This window comes from Lepus europaeus, chromosome 6, assembly GCF_033115175.1.
Source record: "Lepus europaeus isolate LE1 chromosome 6, mLepTim1.pri, whole genome shotgun sequence".
Taxonomy (NCBI): domain Eukaryota; kingdom Metazoa; phylum Chordata; class Mammalia; order Lagomorpha; family Leporidae; genus Lepus; species Lepus europaeus.
In genome coordinates, this window is record NC_084832.1 from 63,475,768 (window position 1) to 63,496,176 (window position 20,409).

At 46.3% G+C, this 20,409-nt stretch overlaps 2 protein-coding genes across 2 annotated transcripts in view; both read right to left on the reverse strand.

Annotated features, from left to right (window-relative positions):
• Positions 1–9,743, reverse strand: part of EBPL (EBP like) — a 36,580-nt gene extending 26,837 nt beyond the window's left edge. Inside the window, exon 1 of the mRNA XM_062194234.1 lies at positions 9,553–9,743. Within this exon, the coding sequence (XP_062050218.1) occupies positions 9,553–9,723 (171 nt within the window). The 5' untranslated portion in view covers positions 9,724–9,743. The remainder of the gene's footprint in view (positions 1–9,552) is intronic.
• Positions 9,744–17,729: 7,986 nt separating this feature from the next.
• KPNA3 (karyopherin subunit alpha 3) overlaps positions 17,730–20,409 on the reverse strand; it is a 101,714-nt gene continuing 99,034 nt past the window's right edge. The window contains exon 17 of the mRNA XM_062194235.1: positions 17,730–20,407. Coding sequence (XP_062050219.1) covers positions 20,309–20,407 — 99 coding nt within the window. The 3' untranslated portion in view covers positions 17,730–20,308. The remainder of the gene's footprint in view (positions 20,408–20,409) is intronic.

The window sequence follows — 20,409 nt, forward strand, 5'->3', positions numbered from 1 at the left end:
AGCTCCTGGATCCTAGCTTTGGATCAGCTCAGCTGTGGCCATTGCAGCCATTTGGAAGTGAACCAGAGGATGGAAGACCTCTTTCTCTGTCTCTCCCTCTGCCTGCAACTCTGCCCCGCAAATAAATCTTTAAAAAAAATGACATTATAATGCTAAAATAACCAAAACAGTGTGCACAGAACCAGAACCAAAAGAATCATAAAAGAGAACTAAATTTAAAAATCCCTGAATATATCAATGCATATAAAACATTTAAGCACAAGGGTACTTCAAAAAATACATCAAAAATAGAATTAAAAGTTTATTTTTGTACAAAAATTTCTGAAACCCATGTATATCAGGGGTCTTTCAAAAGTTCCTGGAAAATGTAGATTATGGAAAGAATTATGCAGATTTCAAAAATTGTCTGGCCCAAAAGAAACTAATCTTTTAATTCCATTTTCCACAAACTTTTTGAATTATCCATGTATATGACAAAGGGAATTCCCAGCAAGTAGAATGAGAATGGATTAGTTAACAAGTAGGATTGAGAATGGATTAGTTAACAATTGGGAATGAGAATGGATTAGTTAACAATTGGGAATGAGAATGGATTAGTTAACAACTGGGATTGAGAAAACATTTCCTCATCCCTTCCCCAGAAAAGCAGCAAAATTATTTCTACTAACATATGAACACTTCTTGCAGATCTAGGAGGAAAAGACAAACAGCCTCATAAAAACTTGGGAGACCAGGATAAGCACCTGGCTCCTGCCATCGGATCAGCGCGGTGTGCCGGCCGCAGCGCGCTACCGCGGCGGCCATTGGAGGGTGAACCAACGGCAAAAGGAAGACCTTTCTCTCTATCTCTCTCTCTCATTGTCCACTCTGCCTGTCAAAAAATTAAAAAAAAAAAAAAAAAAAACAGGCTATGGGAGGAGGACCCTGGGATCCAGCCCTAGCTTCCTCTCCCAATGCCTGACACAGGAACAGCAAAGCAGGCCTTAAGAGGGTATCAGCCATCCTCAGGAAGGAACGCAGGTCCCTACCCCTGCTTCTGGGAAACACATGAGCCTCCGGGCTTCCATGAGACCCTGGACGAGGGAAGTGAATTTCCTAACAGGACAGCCGCTTGCCAAGTAAGTGCATTTCAATTTAGGTAAAAGAAAGAAATGGGCGATTCCACATACAACTCGTTTTGTGCTGTGAAACACCTGTCACCTCAGATATGCTTTTTGACTCTGGATCTCAATTTTGAAATGTCTTTTAAAGATAAATCTGCTCCATGGGCACTTATTCACATTGTTGTTTGTAAATATCCTGGAGCTGAATGGCTGGTTTCAGTGATACCCATGACTTTTTTAAAAAAAAATATTTTATTTATTTGAAAGACAGAGATACAGAGAAAAGAAGAGAGAGGGAGACATCTTCCATCCAAATGGCTGCAACAATTGGGGCTGGGCCAGGCCGAAGCCAGGAGCTTCTTTGGGGTCTCCCATGTGGGTGCAGGGGCCGTGGACTATTTGAGTTCTAGCTGCTCTACTTCAGATCCAGTTCCCTTGCAAAGGCAACGGAAGGCAGTCCAAGTCCTAGGGCCCCTGCCACATACATGGGAGACCTGGATGGAGCTTCTAGCTCTTGGCTTCAGCCTGGCCAGCCCCAGCTCTTGTGACCATCTGGGGAATAAGCCAGCAGATGGAATAACTCTGTAACTCTGTTTTAAATAAATAAAACAATTAAAACTTTTTTAAAAAAAGGAATGAATAGTATGTTTTTTTAAAGATTTTAAAATTTATTTCTTTAAAAGGTACAGTTACGCCGGCGCCGTGGTTCAACAGGCTAGTCCTCCGCCTTGCGGTGCCGGCACACCGGGTTCTAGTCCCGGTCGGGGCACCGGATTCTGTCCCGGTTGCCCCTCTTCCAGGCCAGCTCTCTGCTGTGGCCTGGGAGTGCAGTGGAGGATGGCCCAAGTGCTTGGGCCCTGCACCCCATGGGAGACCAGGAGAAGCACCTGGCTCCTGCCATCGGATCAGCACGGTGCGCCGGCCGCAGCGGCCATTGGAGGGTGAACCAACGGCAAAGGAAGACCTTTCTGTCTCTCTCTCTCACTGTCCACTCTGCCTGTCAAAAAAAAAAAGAGAGATAAAAGGTAGAGTTACAGACAGAGTGAGAGACAAAGAGAAAGGTCTTTCATCCGCTGGTTCATGCCCTAGATGGCTGCAACGACTGGAGCTAGGCTGATCTGAAGCCAGGAGCCAGGAGTTTCTTCTGGGTCTCCCACGCGGGTACAGGGGCCCAAGCACTTGGGCCATCTTCCACTGCTTTCCCAGGCTATAGCAGAGAGCTGGATCAGAAGAGGAGCAGCCAGGACACGAACTGGCATCCACATGGGATGCCGGTACCACAGACAGAAGCTTAGCCTACTATGCCCCAGGGCTGGCCTAACGAATAGTATAATTCTTTTCTGGGAAAAGTGTCATGAAAAATATGTATCTAGACATATTATTTTATATAAATTCCAGAATTGACCCTATTCCCCAAAATACTAACAATAATCTTCTCTGAGTAATTTTATCTTTTCCTTCCTTTTAGATATGTAAACATAATACATTTTTAAAAGTCAAGAAAAGAGACAATTTAAACTTTGTTTTTTGAAGGACTATGATTGTCTAACAAGGAAATGACATTTCAGCTATCTGAAAAATTCTAAGCTTAAATGTAAGCCATTAATAACTACTATAAACTAAAAGGACAGGATAAGCCTTTCATTTAGTATTAGTAATTATATAAATAGATCCTACCAACCAGCACCATGCCAAGTACTAGAGAAAAGACAAATAAAATAGCTACAAATTGTGTTTAGAGCTACGAAGAAAAGACAGGGGCCAAAATACTGCCCCTGGGAATCTTTTTCACTTGAAAATATATTTTGGTGCTGTGTATGGGCAAGATGGTCATTTTCCAACATTGTTTATAGCCCTTGTCTATTTGCCCATTAAACTAGGGCTTTTTTGCTTCTTACTTGTTAAACTTCTTACTCAGTGAAACATTAAGCCTTTTTACTATAAATTTAAAATATGTTATTTCAAAAACTAAAAACAAAGAAAGGGAGAAGGAAGGAGGAGGAGGGGGAAGGAAGTAGCATTACGTTCTTAGGATTGTATTCACAAATCATATCAAATCTGTTAAAAATTAACTAAAAATTTAAATTTTTTAAGAAACTCTTTGCAGTATTTACACACTGCCTCATGCAGTAGAATTTAGGTTGGGGCGGGCTTTGTGACACAGGGGGTTAAGCTGCTGCTTGGGGCACTCACATTCCATATCATGGTGTCAGTTCTAGTCCAAATTACTCTGCTTTTTTTTTTTTTTTTTTTTTTTTGACAGGCAGAGTGGACAGTCAGAGACAGAGAGAAAGGTTTTCCTTTTCCGTTGGCTCACCCCCCACCCCAATGGCTGCGCACTGATCCAAAGCCAGGAGCCAGGTCTCCTGGTCTCCCATGCAGGGGCAGGGCCCAAGCACTTGGGCCATCCTCCACTGCACTCCTGGGCTACAGCAGAGAGCTGGACTGGAAGAGGGGCAACTGGGGCAGAATCCAGCGCCCCAACCAGGACTAGAACCCGGTGTGCTGGCACCACAGGCGGGGAATTAGCCTAGTGAGCCACGGTGCTGGTCCTAAATTACTCTGCTTTCAATCCAGCTTCCTGCTAATGCACCTCGGAAAGCGGCACATGATGGCCCAAGTACTCGGGTCCCTGTCATTCGTGTGGGAGACCCTGATGGAATTCCTGGCTCCTGGTTTTAGCCTGGCCCAGACCTGGCTGTTGTGGACATTTGGGTAGTGAACCAATGTCCATCTGTCTCTCTCTTTCCTTCTCCTCCTCCTTTGTCATTCTTTCAAATACATAAACATTTTTTATTTATTTTTTTTTATTATTATTTTTTGACGGGCAGAGTGGACAGTGAGAGAGAGAGACAGAGAGAAAGGTCTTCCTTTGCCGTTGGTTCACCCTCCAATGGCCTCACGGTTGGCACGCTGTGGCCGGTGCACCGCACTGATCTGATGGCAGGAGCCAGGTGCTTATCCTGATCTCCCATGGGGTGCAGGGCCCAAGCACTTGGGCCATCCTCCACTGCACTCCCTGGCCACAGCAGAGAGCTGGACTGGAAGAGGGGGAACCGGGACAGAATCCGGCGCCCCGACCGGGACTAGAACCCAGTGTGCCGGCGCCACAAGGCGGAGGATTAGCCTAGTGAGCCGCGGCGCCGGCCAAATACATATACACTTTTAAATGAAAATTTTAGGTCAATGACAACAAAAAACATTCCAAAAAATGGCAGAACTTCAAAATACTAGTTATGAAAAAATAGAATGAGTAAGAATCCAGACCAAGAGTCAATAACAGCACATGCAATGGTACTTCAAAAAGTTCATGGAGGGGCAGGCACTTGGCACAGCAGTGAAGATGCTACTTGGGATGTTTGAATCCAGTACCAGAATCCTGGGTTCAAGTCCCGGCTCCACGTCCAACTCCAGCTTCCTGCTAATGTGCACCTTCCGAGACAGCAGAAATACCTCAAGTAGCTGGATCCCTGCCACCCATGTGGCAGACTTGGATTAAGTCTCAGCTCCTGGCTTTGGCCTGGCCTGGCCCTGGCTGCTGGGGGTACTTGGTGGAGGTGTGTGAATCAGCAGATGAGAGATCTCTGTCTGTCTCTCTTGTTTTCTGCCATTCAAATAAGAAAAGTTCCCAGAAGATGGAATTAAACGATAAATTTATTTTGATGCAAAAAATCTGAAACCCATGCATAGCTTCTTCATGATGCATATCTCCATGAACTTTTCCAAGACTCCTTATATGCAGATTTGATTCAACATTGTTGGTACCAAAATCAACTGATCTCTTAATTCCACTTTCCATGAACTTTCTTTAGTATCTCGCATATCCAGCCTACTTTTTGTTGTTCTTATACAGCTTCAATGTGGTTCTGAGCTTCCAAGGATCCAGAGTGAAACAGGAGAAATATTTATATGGTGCCTGCTGTCAGAGAGAAATAAGCACACCATTGTGTTTTCCAAGCAACCAAGCTCCTCCCGGCCTGCATCTGCAAGAGTTGTCTCCTGTGGATTTCACACTGAGAGGGAAACTGTAACCACTGTTCTCCACAGGAAGGCACCACAGAGAAACTGTTACCCGCTAAGCTGAGAGGAGCAGACATCATTTCTGTCTGCGCCCAGCAGAGGACCTGGTATCCAAGCAGCCACTCAGGTATGTGTGGAAACGCGGAACTCTGACACTGGGCTCACAGGTGGCCACCACTACTGCGAGGTCATGCTGTCTTGCCCAGAACAATAGAAAACAGACTGAATTTTGGTCTGCACAAGTACGAGGGCTGCCCACCCTCCCCTCCCGGTGGCAGGTCACCGGGATCGCTCTCTGCTGGGTTTTCAATTCAGCACCATTTCTAAGCTTTGCAACACCAACCTGTGGCTACACCGACGGTGGCTCACCAGCCTGCCAAACAACATGGGCACTGGAGAGGGTCCTTCTGTTACAGCGAAACTGAGATGACAACACCAGAGAAGCAAGTGGGGAGCGAGGGCCAGAGCTTCACCCCTAAAGATAAAGCAGGTTGGGCGGGGGAGGAATGGTAAAGCCTTAGGGTCTCAGGCTGCAACTATAGGAGCGAGGGTGAGTGACAGATAGCGATGTTAACTGGAAAAGAGCAACGCCCCAAATCCACACATCCACAGGCAGCTAATTTGTGGATTAACTGTGGGCCTCAGGACTTCGTAAGGAACCCCCTAAACACGCACATGCACGTGCACCCGTTAAGGCAGAATGGACGCAGAGATGACGGAAGCCAGGTTTCAGTGACAGCTGTCAGTCACCCTGAAGGGCAAGCCTAGGCAGAGCCCCACAGCGACAGTAACACGCTATCAGAGGTTGATCAGGCCACAGACTGTGGAGGACTAGGTCAGTTCCCACACGGGCAGCGCAGGCAGCCTCCTGGGTCTCCAGGTGACCTGCCAGCCCTGGCCTGAGCTTCCGGGGCCTCCATGCAGCGATCCCAGCCTCCCCACTGAAGCTGTATTTTCTGCTGTCCAGAAGTTGCCCAAACTCCGAGTTTTATGGAAACCTCATGGTGGAGGCACGGGCATCTGCATGGACCATGAGCGGACAGAAATCGTGAGCCAATGCTGACAGATGGCAAGACCTGTGGGAGCCTTCCCAGCCCCCCTGTGCCATGCTCCCTCCCCAGAAACGGGCTCTGATCACCGACCCAGGCACGGCAGGTCAGAGAAGGGGAGACCATATATATATATGTGTGTATATATATATATATATATATATACACACACACACACACACACACATAGCGTCTTTTTTGTTTCTATGACCTGTCTTGGAGAAGAGAAATGCTGGTTCCCAGGACCTGTCCTGGGAGCAAAAAGGAGGCAGACAGAAGATCAGAGACCCCCCACCGAAGGGGGGCTACAGCGCCCAACATTCCAGCACAGGACTGTGGCTTTCCCTGCTCAGAAACTGTCCTAACGCTGCTTCAGGGGCCCAGGACAAAAGCCAAACACTTTCACCTTCTTGTTCTAGTCATTTAGGAAATAACAAAGGCCATGGGAGCTATAAGCAGGAAAATCCTTCAGTGGCTTCCTACTGCAGAGTGAAGTTCAAATTCTCACCTGCCAAGCAAGCTGCCTTGAAAGCCGCTCCTCCTGTTACTGGGCGCTTATTAATAAATTTGGAATATTAATAAGCCTGTGGGTTCTTGCCTAATAGTCAAAGAATTCTGAATACTGGCACAAGTGGGCGAGGCAGCATGATGAGTTTTAAGCTTTTTATTCAGTGAGAGAAGTGCACTGGAGAGTGCACTACCTAAGAGGGAGGGAGGGAGGGAGGGAGCTCTGGATTCGCACAGAGCATGGGAGCCAGTCTTGTGGAGCAGTGTGCAGGCCAGGAAGCCTGAGGCCCAGAGCAGCAAGGGTCTCTAATGGCAAAAGGGCTGGACCCACCGTGTTCCAGGCCTTTAATCCACTTTCAAAGGGGAGTGGTTAATTAGTCTGATTGGCAGGGGGTACACAGGTGTGGCCAGGTAGGGGCACGCAGTCACACAGGGGTGTGGTGAAGGCGTGGTCTTCCAGCTCACAACCTAGTCAATTTTATCCTATGTGCCTGCCTATAACACTCCCACTTCCTCCTAGTGCAAACCTTGAGCTCAGGTCAGTCTGGATTTCAGGCCCGTTTGTGGCCACGCCTACCAAGTTCTACTTAGATTACAGGAGAGGGTAAAGTCACAAAGCCCCAGTGCCCAACTTGCCTCCCCACTACGTCCCCTCCATGACCTCTGACAACCTCAGCTAAACATTTGTCTTTATTTCCATTCTCAGGGCTCCTCCTGGACACAGTGGTGGTTAGGTAGGGAGAGGGAGAGAGTCAGCCTGCCGTCCCCCCAGCCATAACAGCCCCACCTGAAGAGGAGTGCCAGAGCCGCAGGTGAACACACTTTGGCTGGCCTGTGGGAGGTGGACTACTTGCCGCGCTTGAACCCGTCCAACAGGGGAGCTCAGAATGCCACGGCAGCCAGCTCACCCCTCTATGTCCTCCCCAGGGGCAAGGAGAGGCAGCTCAGGTTCTGGTGAACGAGTTGTAGCTCCAGTCCTCCACAAGGCATGGCATCCCAGTCTCACTCATTCCACACTGCCAGGTATTCTGGCAATAAACTGCCAACAAAGACAATATGGGCACTCACTTCTCTCGCGGGTCCTAACTGCGTTAAGTCAAGTACCCTTCCCACTGTGAGTATAAAGACGCTGGTGAAGCACTGCTTATGAGAACAAAAATAAAATCCGTCCATTGACAAGGGCTGCATACATAATCAGATTTTAACACCGACTGCAAAACATACTCCAGTTTCAGAGACATTCAAATAGCAATCAAACAGCCCACAATGGCTGTGAAAAAGTGTGTGTCTTAAGCTGAGAGAATTAAGGGCTAGTAATCGTATATAACACCCCGCAGCTCACACGGGCAAATGACACGAGATGAGGCCAAATGGGGGAAGCAGTCCTTGAGAAGTGGAACATCCGGCACCTCAGGGTGCCACAATGCGTGCTGTGTCACCTGTAATGATGTGTGCTTGAAAAGGAGTTCATCTCATGCTAGGCGGTGGACAGATGGGTATGCTCTCATATCTGTACATTTTCTGTGTCTCAAATATGCTATATAAATTTTTCTTGGGGCCAGCATGTGGCACAGAGGGTTAAGCCATCGCCCATGAAGCTGGCATCCTGTACAGGTGCAGATGTGAGTCCTGGTTGCTCCACTTGTGATCCAGTTCCTTGCTAATGTGCCTGGGAAAGCAGCAGAAGATGGCCCAAGTACTTGGGCCCCTGCCACTCATGTGGGAGACCTGGAAGAAGCTCCCAGACCTGCCTGATGCAGCCATTTGCAGAGTGAACCAGCAGATGAACGATCTTTCTCTCTCACTCAGATCAATCAATCAATCAATCTTTCTAAAAATCAATTCTATACATAAAGGAGTCGAGGGAAACATTCACTGTCTATATGGTAGAAAAGACGGGCCCTCAGATGCCAGCAACATCTTCTATGGGCACATACACAGCTGATAAACATCTATCCACCCACGGGATTGTCAGGAACACGGCTTTCCCTTTCTCAATACTATAAACTTTGGCATCCATCAGCCACAGGCTTGTCTAGCCTGAAGCTAGGTCAAATTTACAAAAAAGATATTTTGTCATAGGTTTTACAAGTGTATGTGTGTTGGAGGTGGGAGAGGCGTTTCAATAGAATTCCCCTTCAAAAAGTCCTGCCGGCAACTTGGAAAATGGGCTTTTAAAAGCGCTTTTCTAAAGCCTGCAGTGATACAGAGCGCGTGTCTTGGAGTCAGACTAAACGAACTCAAATACACCAGCTGTTAAGTCAACTCACTCTGCAGGCGGCCTGTGTCCGCCTCGGTCAAGCGGGAGCCTCAACTAGTTTGAGCGGTGTTGTGAAGTCAGTACTGTGCCTGGTACCCAGCAGACACCTGATACATGATGCTCACTAGTAAGACAAGGTTCGGTTTGCGGGTCTTCGTGCCGGCCTTGAACCTCAGGCAACGGCCTTGCCAGCCCTCCGAGCTCCCCCTGCGATGTTCACAACTTCTCTCAACTCTCGGTGATTTTCAGCTCAGCATTTGCATCCAGGTTACACAGACCCGGTGGTGGCCTTGAGTAGCTTACAATCAAAGTAACCTGAGCCTCAGAGAAATCCCTCCCGCAGCCTCCGGGGTGTCCGTTTTAAGCACTAGGGAGGCGGCGCTCTCCGATCACAGACTCGGGAATCCCAAATTCGAGGCCCAGGGAGCTTCCGGAGCGGCCGGGAGCCCGGTGGCCACAAGGTGCGTCCCGGGCCCCCAGCGCACTCGCGCCACGGAGGCGGGCGGCCGCGCGTGCGCCGCACAAGGCCGCTGGGCCCCTCTCCCCGGCCGCGGTCAGGAAGCTCCCCGGGTCCCCGGGTGAGCCAGCAGGGTCCCGAGGCGACGGCACTTACCAGCACGAAGTGCACCAGGGCGTCGTAGCACAGCCAGGCCAGCGCCCCGCGGTCCGCCGGCCCCCGCCCGCGACCCAGGCGCAGGCCCAGCGTGCAGCCCGCCGCCAGCAGCGCGGCGCACAGCAGCAGCGAGCGGCTCGCCGCGGCTCCCAGCTCCCAGCCGGCGTCCATGCTTCCCGATCCTGATGCGGGCGAGGGGGCAAGCGCGAGCCCGGGGAGCCGGCCGGGGCGGGGCCAAGCAGCCGGGGCGGGGCCAGGCGGCCGGGGCGGGGCGGGGCCGGGGCGGGGCCTCCCCTCCCGCCAGCCTCGGGGGCCCGTTTGCACAGTGCAAAGGCTTTGCACAGTCCCACCGATGGAGGGAGGTTCCTAGGGTCGCGATCTTGCTGACAAACCCGCTGGGCCGCCTCCACCAGATAGATCTACGCCTTTTGATACCGTTCAATTTTTTTTTTCTTTCAACAGGGTTCAATACTTGAGGCTACGAAGTCCAGGTGGTGGAAATTGTGTCAATAAACAGGGGAGCGATTTAGGGACAACAGGTTCAAATGTGAGCTTGTATGTCTTGCCAGAGGGATGCGAGCCAAGAGCATTTTTAGCCACCAGCAGACTTTTTAAAGCCCTGTGGTCGACTCTGACCATAGCTCCATTTTTCAAAAATCCAGGAGTGGGCGGGTAGCCCAGCAATCAACACGGGAGCCCAGATCACAGGGCCCTACCCGCTGGGGCTGCCATCCAGCTTCCAGCTAATACACTCCTGAGTCCCTGCCACCCATGTGGGAGGCCTGGATAGAGTTCCCGCCCACCAGGAAGCTCATCCCCAGCGCTGCAGGCATTTGAGGAGGGAACCAGTGGATGGGAACTCGCTCTGCCTAATAAAAAAAAAAAAAACTTTAAAAAGAAATTTCTTAACCCAAGAAAGTGTGGAGGAGATGAGTAAGTCATATTGGCTAACCTACATCATTTTATTTACAATAACCCTATGAGGTCAGTGAAACAAGGCTGTCACAAAAAAGAAAGGGAAGGATTCCACGTATACGACATATACAGAGTGGACAGATTGACAGAAACACAAAGCAGAGCGGTGGTTATCAGAGGCCAGGATGGGGAGAAGGGAGTTTAATGGCTATGAATTTCAACTGTGCATGGTGAAAGGGTTCTGGACCTGTGCAGTACTCAACACTGACTTGTACACTTAAAAACAGTTACAGCGGGGCTGGGGCTGTGCAGGTAAAGCCACTGCCTGCTTGGCTTCAGAACCTGTTCCTGCTAATGGTCTGGGAGAAGAAAAGGAAGAAGCCCAGGTGCTTGGGCCCTGCACCCACGTGGGAGACCCGGAAGCGGTGTTTGGCTCCTGGCTTCGGCCTGGCCCAGCCCTGGCTGTTGTGGCCATCTTGGGAGTGAATAAGCAGATGGAGGCTCTCTCTGTGAAACTTTCAAAATAAATTAAATTTATTATATTTTTTGAAAGGCAGAGTTGGAGAGAGGGAGAAAGAGAGACAGAGAAAGAGAGGCCTTCCATTTGCTGGTCACACCCCACATGGCCACAACGACCAGGGGCTGGGCCAGGCCAAAGCCAGGAGTCAGGTGCTTCTTCTGGGTCTCTCAGGTGGGTGGCAGGGATCCAAGCACCTGGGTCATTGTCAACTACTTTTCAAGGTGCATTAGCAGGGAGCTGGATCAGAAGTAGAGCAGCCGAATTCCATCTGTCATGGGAGGTGGCTTAACCAGTTACGCCAGACCACCTCCCCAGTAAATAAATATTTAAAAAAGAATGGTTATAATGGTAAATTTTATGTGTATCTTACAATTGGGAAAAAAAAAATTACTGGTACGTGCCCTTCCTCCTAGGCACTACCTGTACTATTCTTTTTTTTTTTTTAATTTTTTTATTTTTGACAGGCAGAGTGGACAGTGAGAGAGACAGAGAGAAAGGTCTTCCTTTTTGCCGTTGGTTCACCCTCCAATGGCCGCCGCGGTAGGTGCGCTGCGGCCCGCGCACCACGCTGATCCGATGGCAGGAGCCAGGTGCTTCTCCTGGTCTCCCATGGAGTGCAGGGCCCAAGCACTTGGGCCATCCTCCACTGCACTCCCTGGCCACAGCAGAGAGCTGGCCTGGAAGAGGGGCAACCGGGACAGGATCGGTGCCCCGACCGGGACTAGAACCTGGTGTGCTGGCGCCGCAAGGCGGAGGATTAGCCTATTGAGCCACGGCACCGGCCTACCTGTACTATTCTTATATAGCCATTCACAGCAATGAAATTGTCTACATATTTATTGTAAGTCTTGCCACTAGCAAGTAAACTCCACAGGCCAGGGGTTGTCACTGGCTTGTTTCCTGCTGCATCCCTGGCACCCATTAGAGTGTGGTTTATACTAATTACCCCATTACATAACTGCATAATGGAGGAGTATGGCCAGTCCTGCCACCCGTGCTCTGTGTTCTCTCCCAGAGACTGCAATTCTCTTGTCTTAGCGATACTTAACATAACTCATTTCTCAGCTGGGTGGTCCCCATATCTTCCCTTAGCAACTAGTCTGTCCTCCTGCCCGGCAGGGCAAAAAGCAACTTAATGAAAACAAACACAACTGATTAAATCCACTGTCTTCATATTCTGCCCCTGCTCCTTGAACCTTCCCAGCTTCTGTCTTCATTTCCGCATGGGTTCAGTTCTCAGTATCGGTGAGTGAGCCATCACAAGCCCAGGGGTCATTTCCTGTCCTCTGACTGACCACTGGGTACTGAAATCTACCTTCTGAGAACACACAGGGTTGGTTCTCTTCTACTTTCCTAGCCGTCCCGTCTCCTTCGCAAGCTGCCGACTGAATGCTGGAGCTCCCTGACGCCCAGCTCTCACTGCTTGGTGACCACCAAACATGCAGGCTACCTAAGCTGCTGTTCTGGTCCTGTCCTCCGCAATGCAAACCAGTATTCCCAACTGCCCTATCTGTGCTCCGGATGCCTCCAGGCAACCTCGCTGAGCTCAGTCCCTCCTATCCCGTTCTGATTCTTGGCTTCCCTCTCTCAGTACTCCCACTCATGGCAGTCCAGAAAGGTAAAAATCATCCCACTTCCCTCCCTACGAAGCCATGCATCTAAGGCTTCACCAGCTGCTATTTTAGTGGCTAAGCATCTCCTGATCCCATGCGCTTTGTGGACCAGAGTCTGCCTCTGGGGATCACACCAAGGAGACTAGGGACCTTTACTTGCTAAGCCAAAAGAATTCCTGCTCTTGCATTACCAACTAGTGATCCTAACATTCTGCCATCTTTCTGGCTTAATGATGGTTTTCCTTTGGTCTTAAAACACCAAAATCCTTTATATGATCTACTCGGCTGTTCTGGCCCTCCTCTGCCCTAGCTAATCGCCTGCTTTGTATCTTCATTCTAGATATACTTGATTCCTTTTACTTCCTTGAAGGCCCATGGTGCTTCCCACAGAGCCCTTGCACATAAATCTTCCTGCTACCAGATTTTGCAGTGTCTACTGAATTCCTGATTTTCACCAGTTGGCTGTGTGACTTCGGGAAAACTTCCACCTGATGACAGAACCTTCTACACGGAATTGTCAAGAGGATTGAGTTGACGCTCTCAAAAGTGGCTGGCACTTAGTGAGGGTTCACCATCAGCATGATTGTTCCTTTCCTAATGAGGCCAATTCCATTCAACACTTTGTATGACTGTATACTTCATTTTTTAAAAAAATATTTATTTATTTTGGAAGTCAAAATTACAGAGAGGGAGAGCGATATAGAGAGGAACAGACAGATCTCCCATCTGCTAGTTCACTCCCCAGATGGCCAGTGCTGGGCTAGATGGAAGCCAGTCAGGAGCTTCAGTGGGGTCTCCCACACGGGTGGCAGGGGCCCAAACACTTGGGTCATCTGCTGCTGCTTTTCCCAGGCCATAGCAGAGAGCTGGATCATCAGTGGAACAATTAGGACACAAACTCATGCACACATGGGATGCCAATGTTGCAGGTGGCGGCTTTACCTGCTACACAACATTGGCCCCTACCTCTGTTTTCTAACACTTGTTATTCCTGTGATCCTTTTGAAATATGCTATCCCCTAGTACAATACTCAGCATGGAATAGTGCTCAGTATCTGAATGTTTCTCAAAACTGAGTCAAAGTTCTTATTTAGTAAGACTGAAGACATAGAAAGGCTACAGACAACAGAATCTAATCTTAAGAGGAAAACTGTTGCAACCAGGAACATGAGATCTCTTAATTCTTGTATTTAGATTTGAAAAAGGGTAGATGCCTAAGCACTGGGTCAGAGGGCTGATGACAAAGCCAAGGCTGTAAGACCACAAATTTAATTATGGTGGGAGAATACTCTCACATTAATAGAATTAAATGTTCAGGGGCCAGCGCCGTGGCGCACTAGGTTAATCCTCCACCTGCGGTGCTGGCATCCAGTATGGGAAACGGTTCTAGTCCCCGTTGCTCCTCTTCCAGTCCAGCTCTCTGCTGTGGCCCGGGAAGGCAGTGGAGGATGGCCCAAGTGCTTGGGCTCCTGCACCTGCATGGAGACCAGGAAGAAGCACCTGGCTCCTGGCTTCAGATCGGAGTAGCTCCCGCCGTTGCGGCCATTTGGGGAGTGAACCAACGGAAGACCTTCCTCTCCGTCTCCCTGTCAAATAAAAAAAAAAAAAAAGAATTGTGTTCAGATAATGGGATGTTTCCATTCAATTGGACCTGGAAACTAGCCACATCACACTCAATTGCTGGGTTCCTTGGAGTACATCAAGCCGACAGGGGCAACCAGGTCCAGCAATAACTTTACAATCAAGATGCAAGAAAATGCACCAGGTATTTGGGAGGCAGGTTCTTCTGCCATTTGCAAAACTTTTTTTTTTTTTAATTTATTTATTTGGAAGGCAGTTACAGAAGCAGAGGCAGAGAGAGAAAGAGAGATCTTCTATCTGCTGGTTCACTCCCCAAGTGGCTGCAATGGCCAGAGCTGGGCCAATCGGATCCAGGAGCCAGGAGCTTCTTCTATGTCTCCCACCTAGAGTGGGAGTGCACGGGTGCAGGGGCCCAGGAGTTTGGGCCATCTTCCACTGCTTTCCCAGGCCACAGCAGAGAGCAGGATTGGAAGTGAAGCACCTGGGACTTGAACTGGTGCCCAAATGGGATGCTGGAACTGCAGGTGGTGGCTTTACGTGCTACACCACAGCGCCGGCCCCCAATCAGGGAATTTTTTTAAAAATCTAGTTTCAACCAAAAATACTTAATTTATAATGATAGCCATTTAAGAGAGGGGACTTCTGTTCACACTGAGAGAACTCTGCAGCAACTGGAACCAGCTGACAAAGTAGAGCTAACTCCCTTGCAGTGAGTACCTCATATGTTTAACTTTCTTTCCTATTCCATGACTGAAAAAAATCTGATTTTATCTTTAAAACATTTTAAAAGCATGCATTTACTCTGTTACCCTTAGGCTTATATTGTTATATTGTCATAAAGCTGTTTTACTTACCACCTAGTACAAGTGCTGCCACATGAAGACGTTCACATATTCACGTATTACTTGGCACAAGCCCACATGTGTCTCTGGATTTGACAGTTGATTCAAGGAGTTAGCTGACAATATGTTAGGGTGAGGAAGGGGGATGAGGAAGCAGAAATTCCCTGCGGGGAACACTTCCTTTATAGCATGTCTCAGCCATGTTTCCTCTGCTTTGAATTACTTCGTAAACCTATACATCTTCTGATGGGGCCAATCTCACAATGCTTCAAAAAGTGATTTTCAAACTATGCTATGATTCTCTAGTCTAGTGTTCCCCAGCAAATGTATCAATCTTCAATTAAAAGTGTTTAAAAAGCCCTGCTAGGCCGGCGCCGTAGCTTAACAGGCTAATCCTCCGCCTTGCAGCGCCGGCACACCGGGTTCTAGTCCCGGTTGGGGTGCAGGATTCTATCCCGGTTGCCCCTCTTCCAGGCCAGCTCTCAGCTATGGCCCGGGAAGGCAGTGGAGGATGGCCCAAGTGCTTGGGCCCTGCACCCTCATGGGAGACCAGGAGAAGCACCTGGCTCCTGGCTTCGGATCAGCACGATGCGCCGGCTGCAGCGGCCATTGGAGGGTGAACCAACGGCAAAGGAAGACCTTTCTCTCTGTCTCTCTCTCACTATCCACTCTGCCTGTCAAAAAAAAAAAAAAAAAAAAAAACACCTAAAAAAAACCAAAAAGCCCTGCTAAAGACCACTCAACACATCTGGGCGTTTCAAACAACCCTGTTTTTGTGCCATAGAACACAAACTAGTTACTCCTTATTTCCATTTCTATCAGAAGTCCTCTGCAACAGATGACACTCAGTACTACCTAGAGTCCCCGTGACTGAGGAAATGAGCTTAGGTCTGCCTGTGATTTTTCCTAAGCTCAGAATGAAAAGAACACACATTTTTGTCTCCTCTTTTCATCTTACGCATCTGAGGAAATTCTGAGGAAATGCATCTGAGGACTGTTCACACAACAAAAAGTCACGACTGGAGTGGGTACAGCAGGTGAAACGGTTGCTTGGAACCCTACGTCCTCTATCTACTTGCCTTTGAGTCCTGGCTCCTCTGCTTCCAAACCAGCTTCCTGCTTATGCGCCTGGGAAGGCAGAGAATTATGGTCAAAGAACTTGAGTCCCTCATGGGAGACCCAGATGAAGTTCTGGCTCCTGGCTTCAGCCTGGCCCAGCCCCAGATGTTGTGGCCATTTGGGGAGTGAACCAGCAGTTGGAAGCTCTCTCTCTGTCTCTGTCAATTCTGCCTTTGAAATACAGAATTTTTTTTTTTCTTAGAGGATCAAATGACTCATTTGAGTGGCAATTTCTACAGGAATTGATTTAGGCTGGCAGTTCACAACAGGTGAAGTTTCAGGCCTACCAGACACTTGGCAATGCCTGGAGACATTTGATTGTCTAGACTGAGGGAGGGAGAGGTACTACTAACACCTAGGGAGTGCAGGCCCAGGGTGCTACTAAATCTCCTGTCCTCGAAGGCATAAGACAAAACAAGAACTTTTGTCTATCCTAAAATATCAGTAATGCAGGGTTTGAGAAACCCTGATTTAGACCAAAGTTAGCTATCACAGGGATTTCATGGGCAAATGAACAGCAGGAATAGGTTTCCTTCCCACATCCCTTTTCCCAAACACCTTCTCTGGATATTCTATGTATAGTATTTCTGGAGAATCATTCTACCATTGCTTTTCAGCTTTCTAATCAACTACATTCATATAAACAGTTCCTTTTAACATCAAACAAATTTGGTGGGTTACACAGAACACTCTTTGGGTTATATGCCTTAGGATCATAGCTTAATATATATAAATTATACTCCTTTTCCACAAATAGATTTAATTAAAATTCCCCAGCTCAACTAGGGTTAAAAAAAATTAACCATCAGAGTAAGGCAACTGATGTTCATGAGTGTCAGTTGTTTACCTACAATAATTAAGTAGTTAATCTCTTTAAAAGGATGACCTTTTGGAAGAAAATGAAGGCAAGATTATGTGAGCATTATCACACGATGTCTTTGACATGGCATTACAAAAAAGTCAAAATATTTCTATACTGAAAAGTTTGTCTACTCCTGTTTTTCTAATTAATCTATTTCATTGACAGCCAAAATTTCTAACAGGTTAAAAATTTCAGTCTTATCACCATTGATAATTTTCATAGTTACATGTTTTCAAGGGTTTGGAAGATCTTAAATAAGGTTTGATTTTTTTTTCTTTATTTCATGAAAAGTCACAATCATAACATCTTCTCAAACCAATGGCCTTTCCTAAGCCGCAGTGTATAACTCTGACATAAACAGGGAGAACGACATGTGATGATGGAGGCAGAAATTCAGAGTGATGCTGCTGCAGGCCAAGGAATGCCAAGGACTGCCTACACCCAACACACAGGCAAGGTCGGATTTGCTCCACAAAAGCCTTCTGAGATAGAACCCAGCCCAGCCATCACTTTGACTGTGGACTTCTAGACTCCAGCACTGTATGACAATCAACTTCATTGAAGCCACAATGTCTGTGATACTTTGTTGCAGCAGCTTAAGAAATTAATGTAGATTTTGGTACTTATTTGTCACCAAATACTCTCACATCTAGCATCACAGTGGTCACCCCAGTTTGTTATAGTGGGAAAGAAATATTAAGATACAATGAAAGAGAAATTCATGATTCACTTCCACTATGGATGATATTTGAAAAACAGTTCCAAATTTAAATGTAACCATACAGAAAACAAAGCTAAACAATTAAGTTATTTTCAGAAATAAGTTTTTCACATTCAATGTTTTATCATATTTGATAGCAGCTTTTTTTTATTGGTTACAAAACCTAAGCCCATATACAAAATTAGGAACACATTTAGATGCCTCTTTTGAAAGAACATTTTAGTCTTTTTTTAACTGAGTTTAAAAAAAATAAAAACAATGCAATTTTTTAAACACTGTTTTGAAAACTTAAAAGTGCAGCAATATACTTAGTTTCCTTTATCTACGAAATGGTGCAATTCCAATTCAAAACTGGTAAGGTCACAACAAATTGAATCAAGCAAATGCATACTCAGGTCTGCACTACTTGATGCTAATGTTCACTAATAAATGTTAGTTTGCACTTAAAACACAAGAAGAATAGGAATTGTCGCAGTAGAGGCCCAATTTTAATCTCAATGTGTGCAAAATTTAAAAGGTAACTGTCAGTTAAGTATGGAGAATCCAGAGGAAACTAAACTAGAAGGGGTACAATTCACAATATCAAGAAGATTTGGACTTTAAGGGTTTCACCGAAGTTTGTGACCTTAATTTGTGTTGACTTTGTTATTCCTACTTTTAGTGAACACCACGCAGTTTCAAAAATTTAGACGAGCGTGTCTGAACAGGATGCAGTTACCATATGAAGCTTTAACTCAAAATTTGGATAAAGAAAAAAAGGCACAATGAACTTCAACTCAATTTTATGTGCACAAGAGTTGAAAAATCTGAGCCACCTTAAAGAGAAATTGATTCTAAAATTTATAAAACCTATAAATAATCAGAGGCCAAACCACTATATTAAAACAGATTCTCTAGCAAGTAAAAATCTTGCAGTTTAAACATACGCTTGTATCGACTTTAGATACAAGACAAAACTCACTCTTTAAAGTGGCTCCACCTTGGCAGATACATATATTTGTAATGAATGCACACCCGCTATGTGTTGTTTATCAGTGAAAACACCCCAGCTGATTCACAAAGCTCTGATGGCATCTGTCTCATCTTCATCACAGTAAATACACCCCCCATCGGATAACTGAATTAGGTTAGATTTTTCTATCCTTTCACATCAATGCATTGGGAAATTATACCCAGTAAACAAGAGCAACAAAACCATTTCTGTGACAGCACAAATTATTTAGTTAAAAAAATTTCAAATCCATAGTCTTTCATTAATAACTGGGTCAGACAATTTACCAAAAGCAATGACTTTACACAGTAATGCCAGATTTTGCAGAATTACTTAAAGGTCTCTGCAAATCAGGCTGTGTTAAAGAACTGCAGATTATTCCTCTACTTAGATCCCCATCTGAATCTTTTAATATGTGTAGATGCTTTTACAGAAGGATCTGAATTCCAAATACTCAAAGAATGAAGTTTTAGGACACTTCTAAATAGTTGCTGGTTTGTTGCCAACCACATTATCAAAAGCACTGGTTACTAAGTAAAAAATATTTTAAGACTAAATTACAGTAAACATGAAAGCTCCACAGTTTAAACCCAATATAAATCAACCATATCCAATTATCAAATTAAAACAAAAAATATTAACTCCTGAAAGCTGAAAGCAAGTTTTGTTAAGCATCACCAATGGGTATTTTAGAACTTTGCAGTTTCGTTTTTTGCTTTCTGTTTTCCTTTATAGTCAGGGACTCTTGCTTTCAACTTAAACAGAAGTTCAAGTCCGTAACAGGTTGCAGCTCAGGTAAAATACCATGCACAGCATTTGATTACTTCAAAACAGCAGGAACACACAGGCTGAAGTGAGTGGTCAAATAGGGTTTGCTGTTCTCAAAAATTAGGTATAATGGCGAAAGCATTATCATCCATATCTAAAGTTCTTCCTCCAACCCTGGCTTCTGAGGCAGATAATAAAGACATCAATTACTGGTAGATGAAGTACAGTTTTTTTTAAAACTTATCTGCTGTTTAATCAATAACCAAGTTTCTTGTTTTTAAGTTACTTTTTTTGTGTCAGTTCCACCAATGAAAATCATTTGGCTTGTACTTTAAAATCTATTCTTCCACATAAAGAATATGAAAATATGTTTGTGGAGGACAATGATGGAGGCTCAGAACGTACTGCACCTCTTTAGTCTTCCAACGTGTATTATGCATCATACCAAAGTGTCTTGATCCACAGCGCACCATTTTCCAAAGGAGTATCAGTGGGCAGCTGACATGCCACCACTATAGAATATTCTAAACTGGAGACTGCAGTTGTCAGCATGTGGCACCAGGGAACAAGGAAAAATAGGGTAGTTGAGATTGTTAAGGAGAATTCTAAAACAGTTTAGGAAATCATGCATATGCATTTACAGTCCATGTGAGAGTGACTTTTGGCAACTGCAAAGTGACTGAGACATGGCTTGCTTTAGAAGCATCAAAACGAAGAGGCATGTTGTGTTTTTGGAGCCTTTTGCTGCTGTTGTTCTTATCGTTTGGTAGCCATCTGGTGGTGCTTCATATTGGATGTGGGAAAGATGCTGCACTCAAATGAACTTAAAAATTAAATTCTTTTGTTTGAAGGTTGGCTGTTGGGTCAAAATTGTAAGTACCTCCTTGTGTTGCTTCAGGAATGAGGCTAGGATCTTCATCAATCT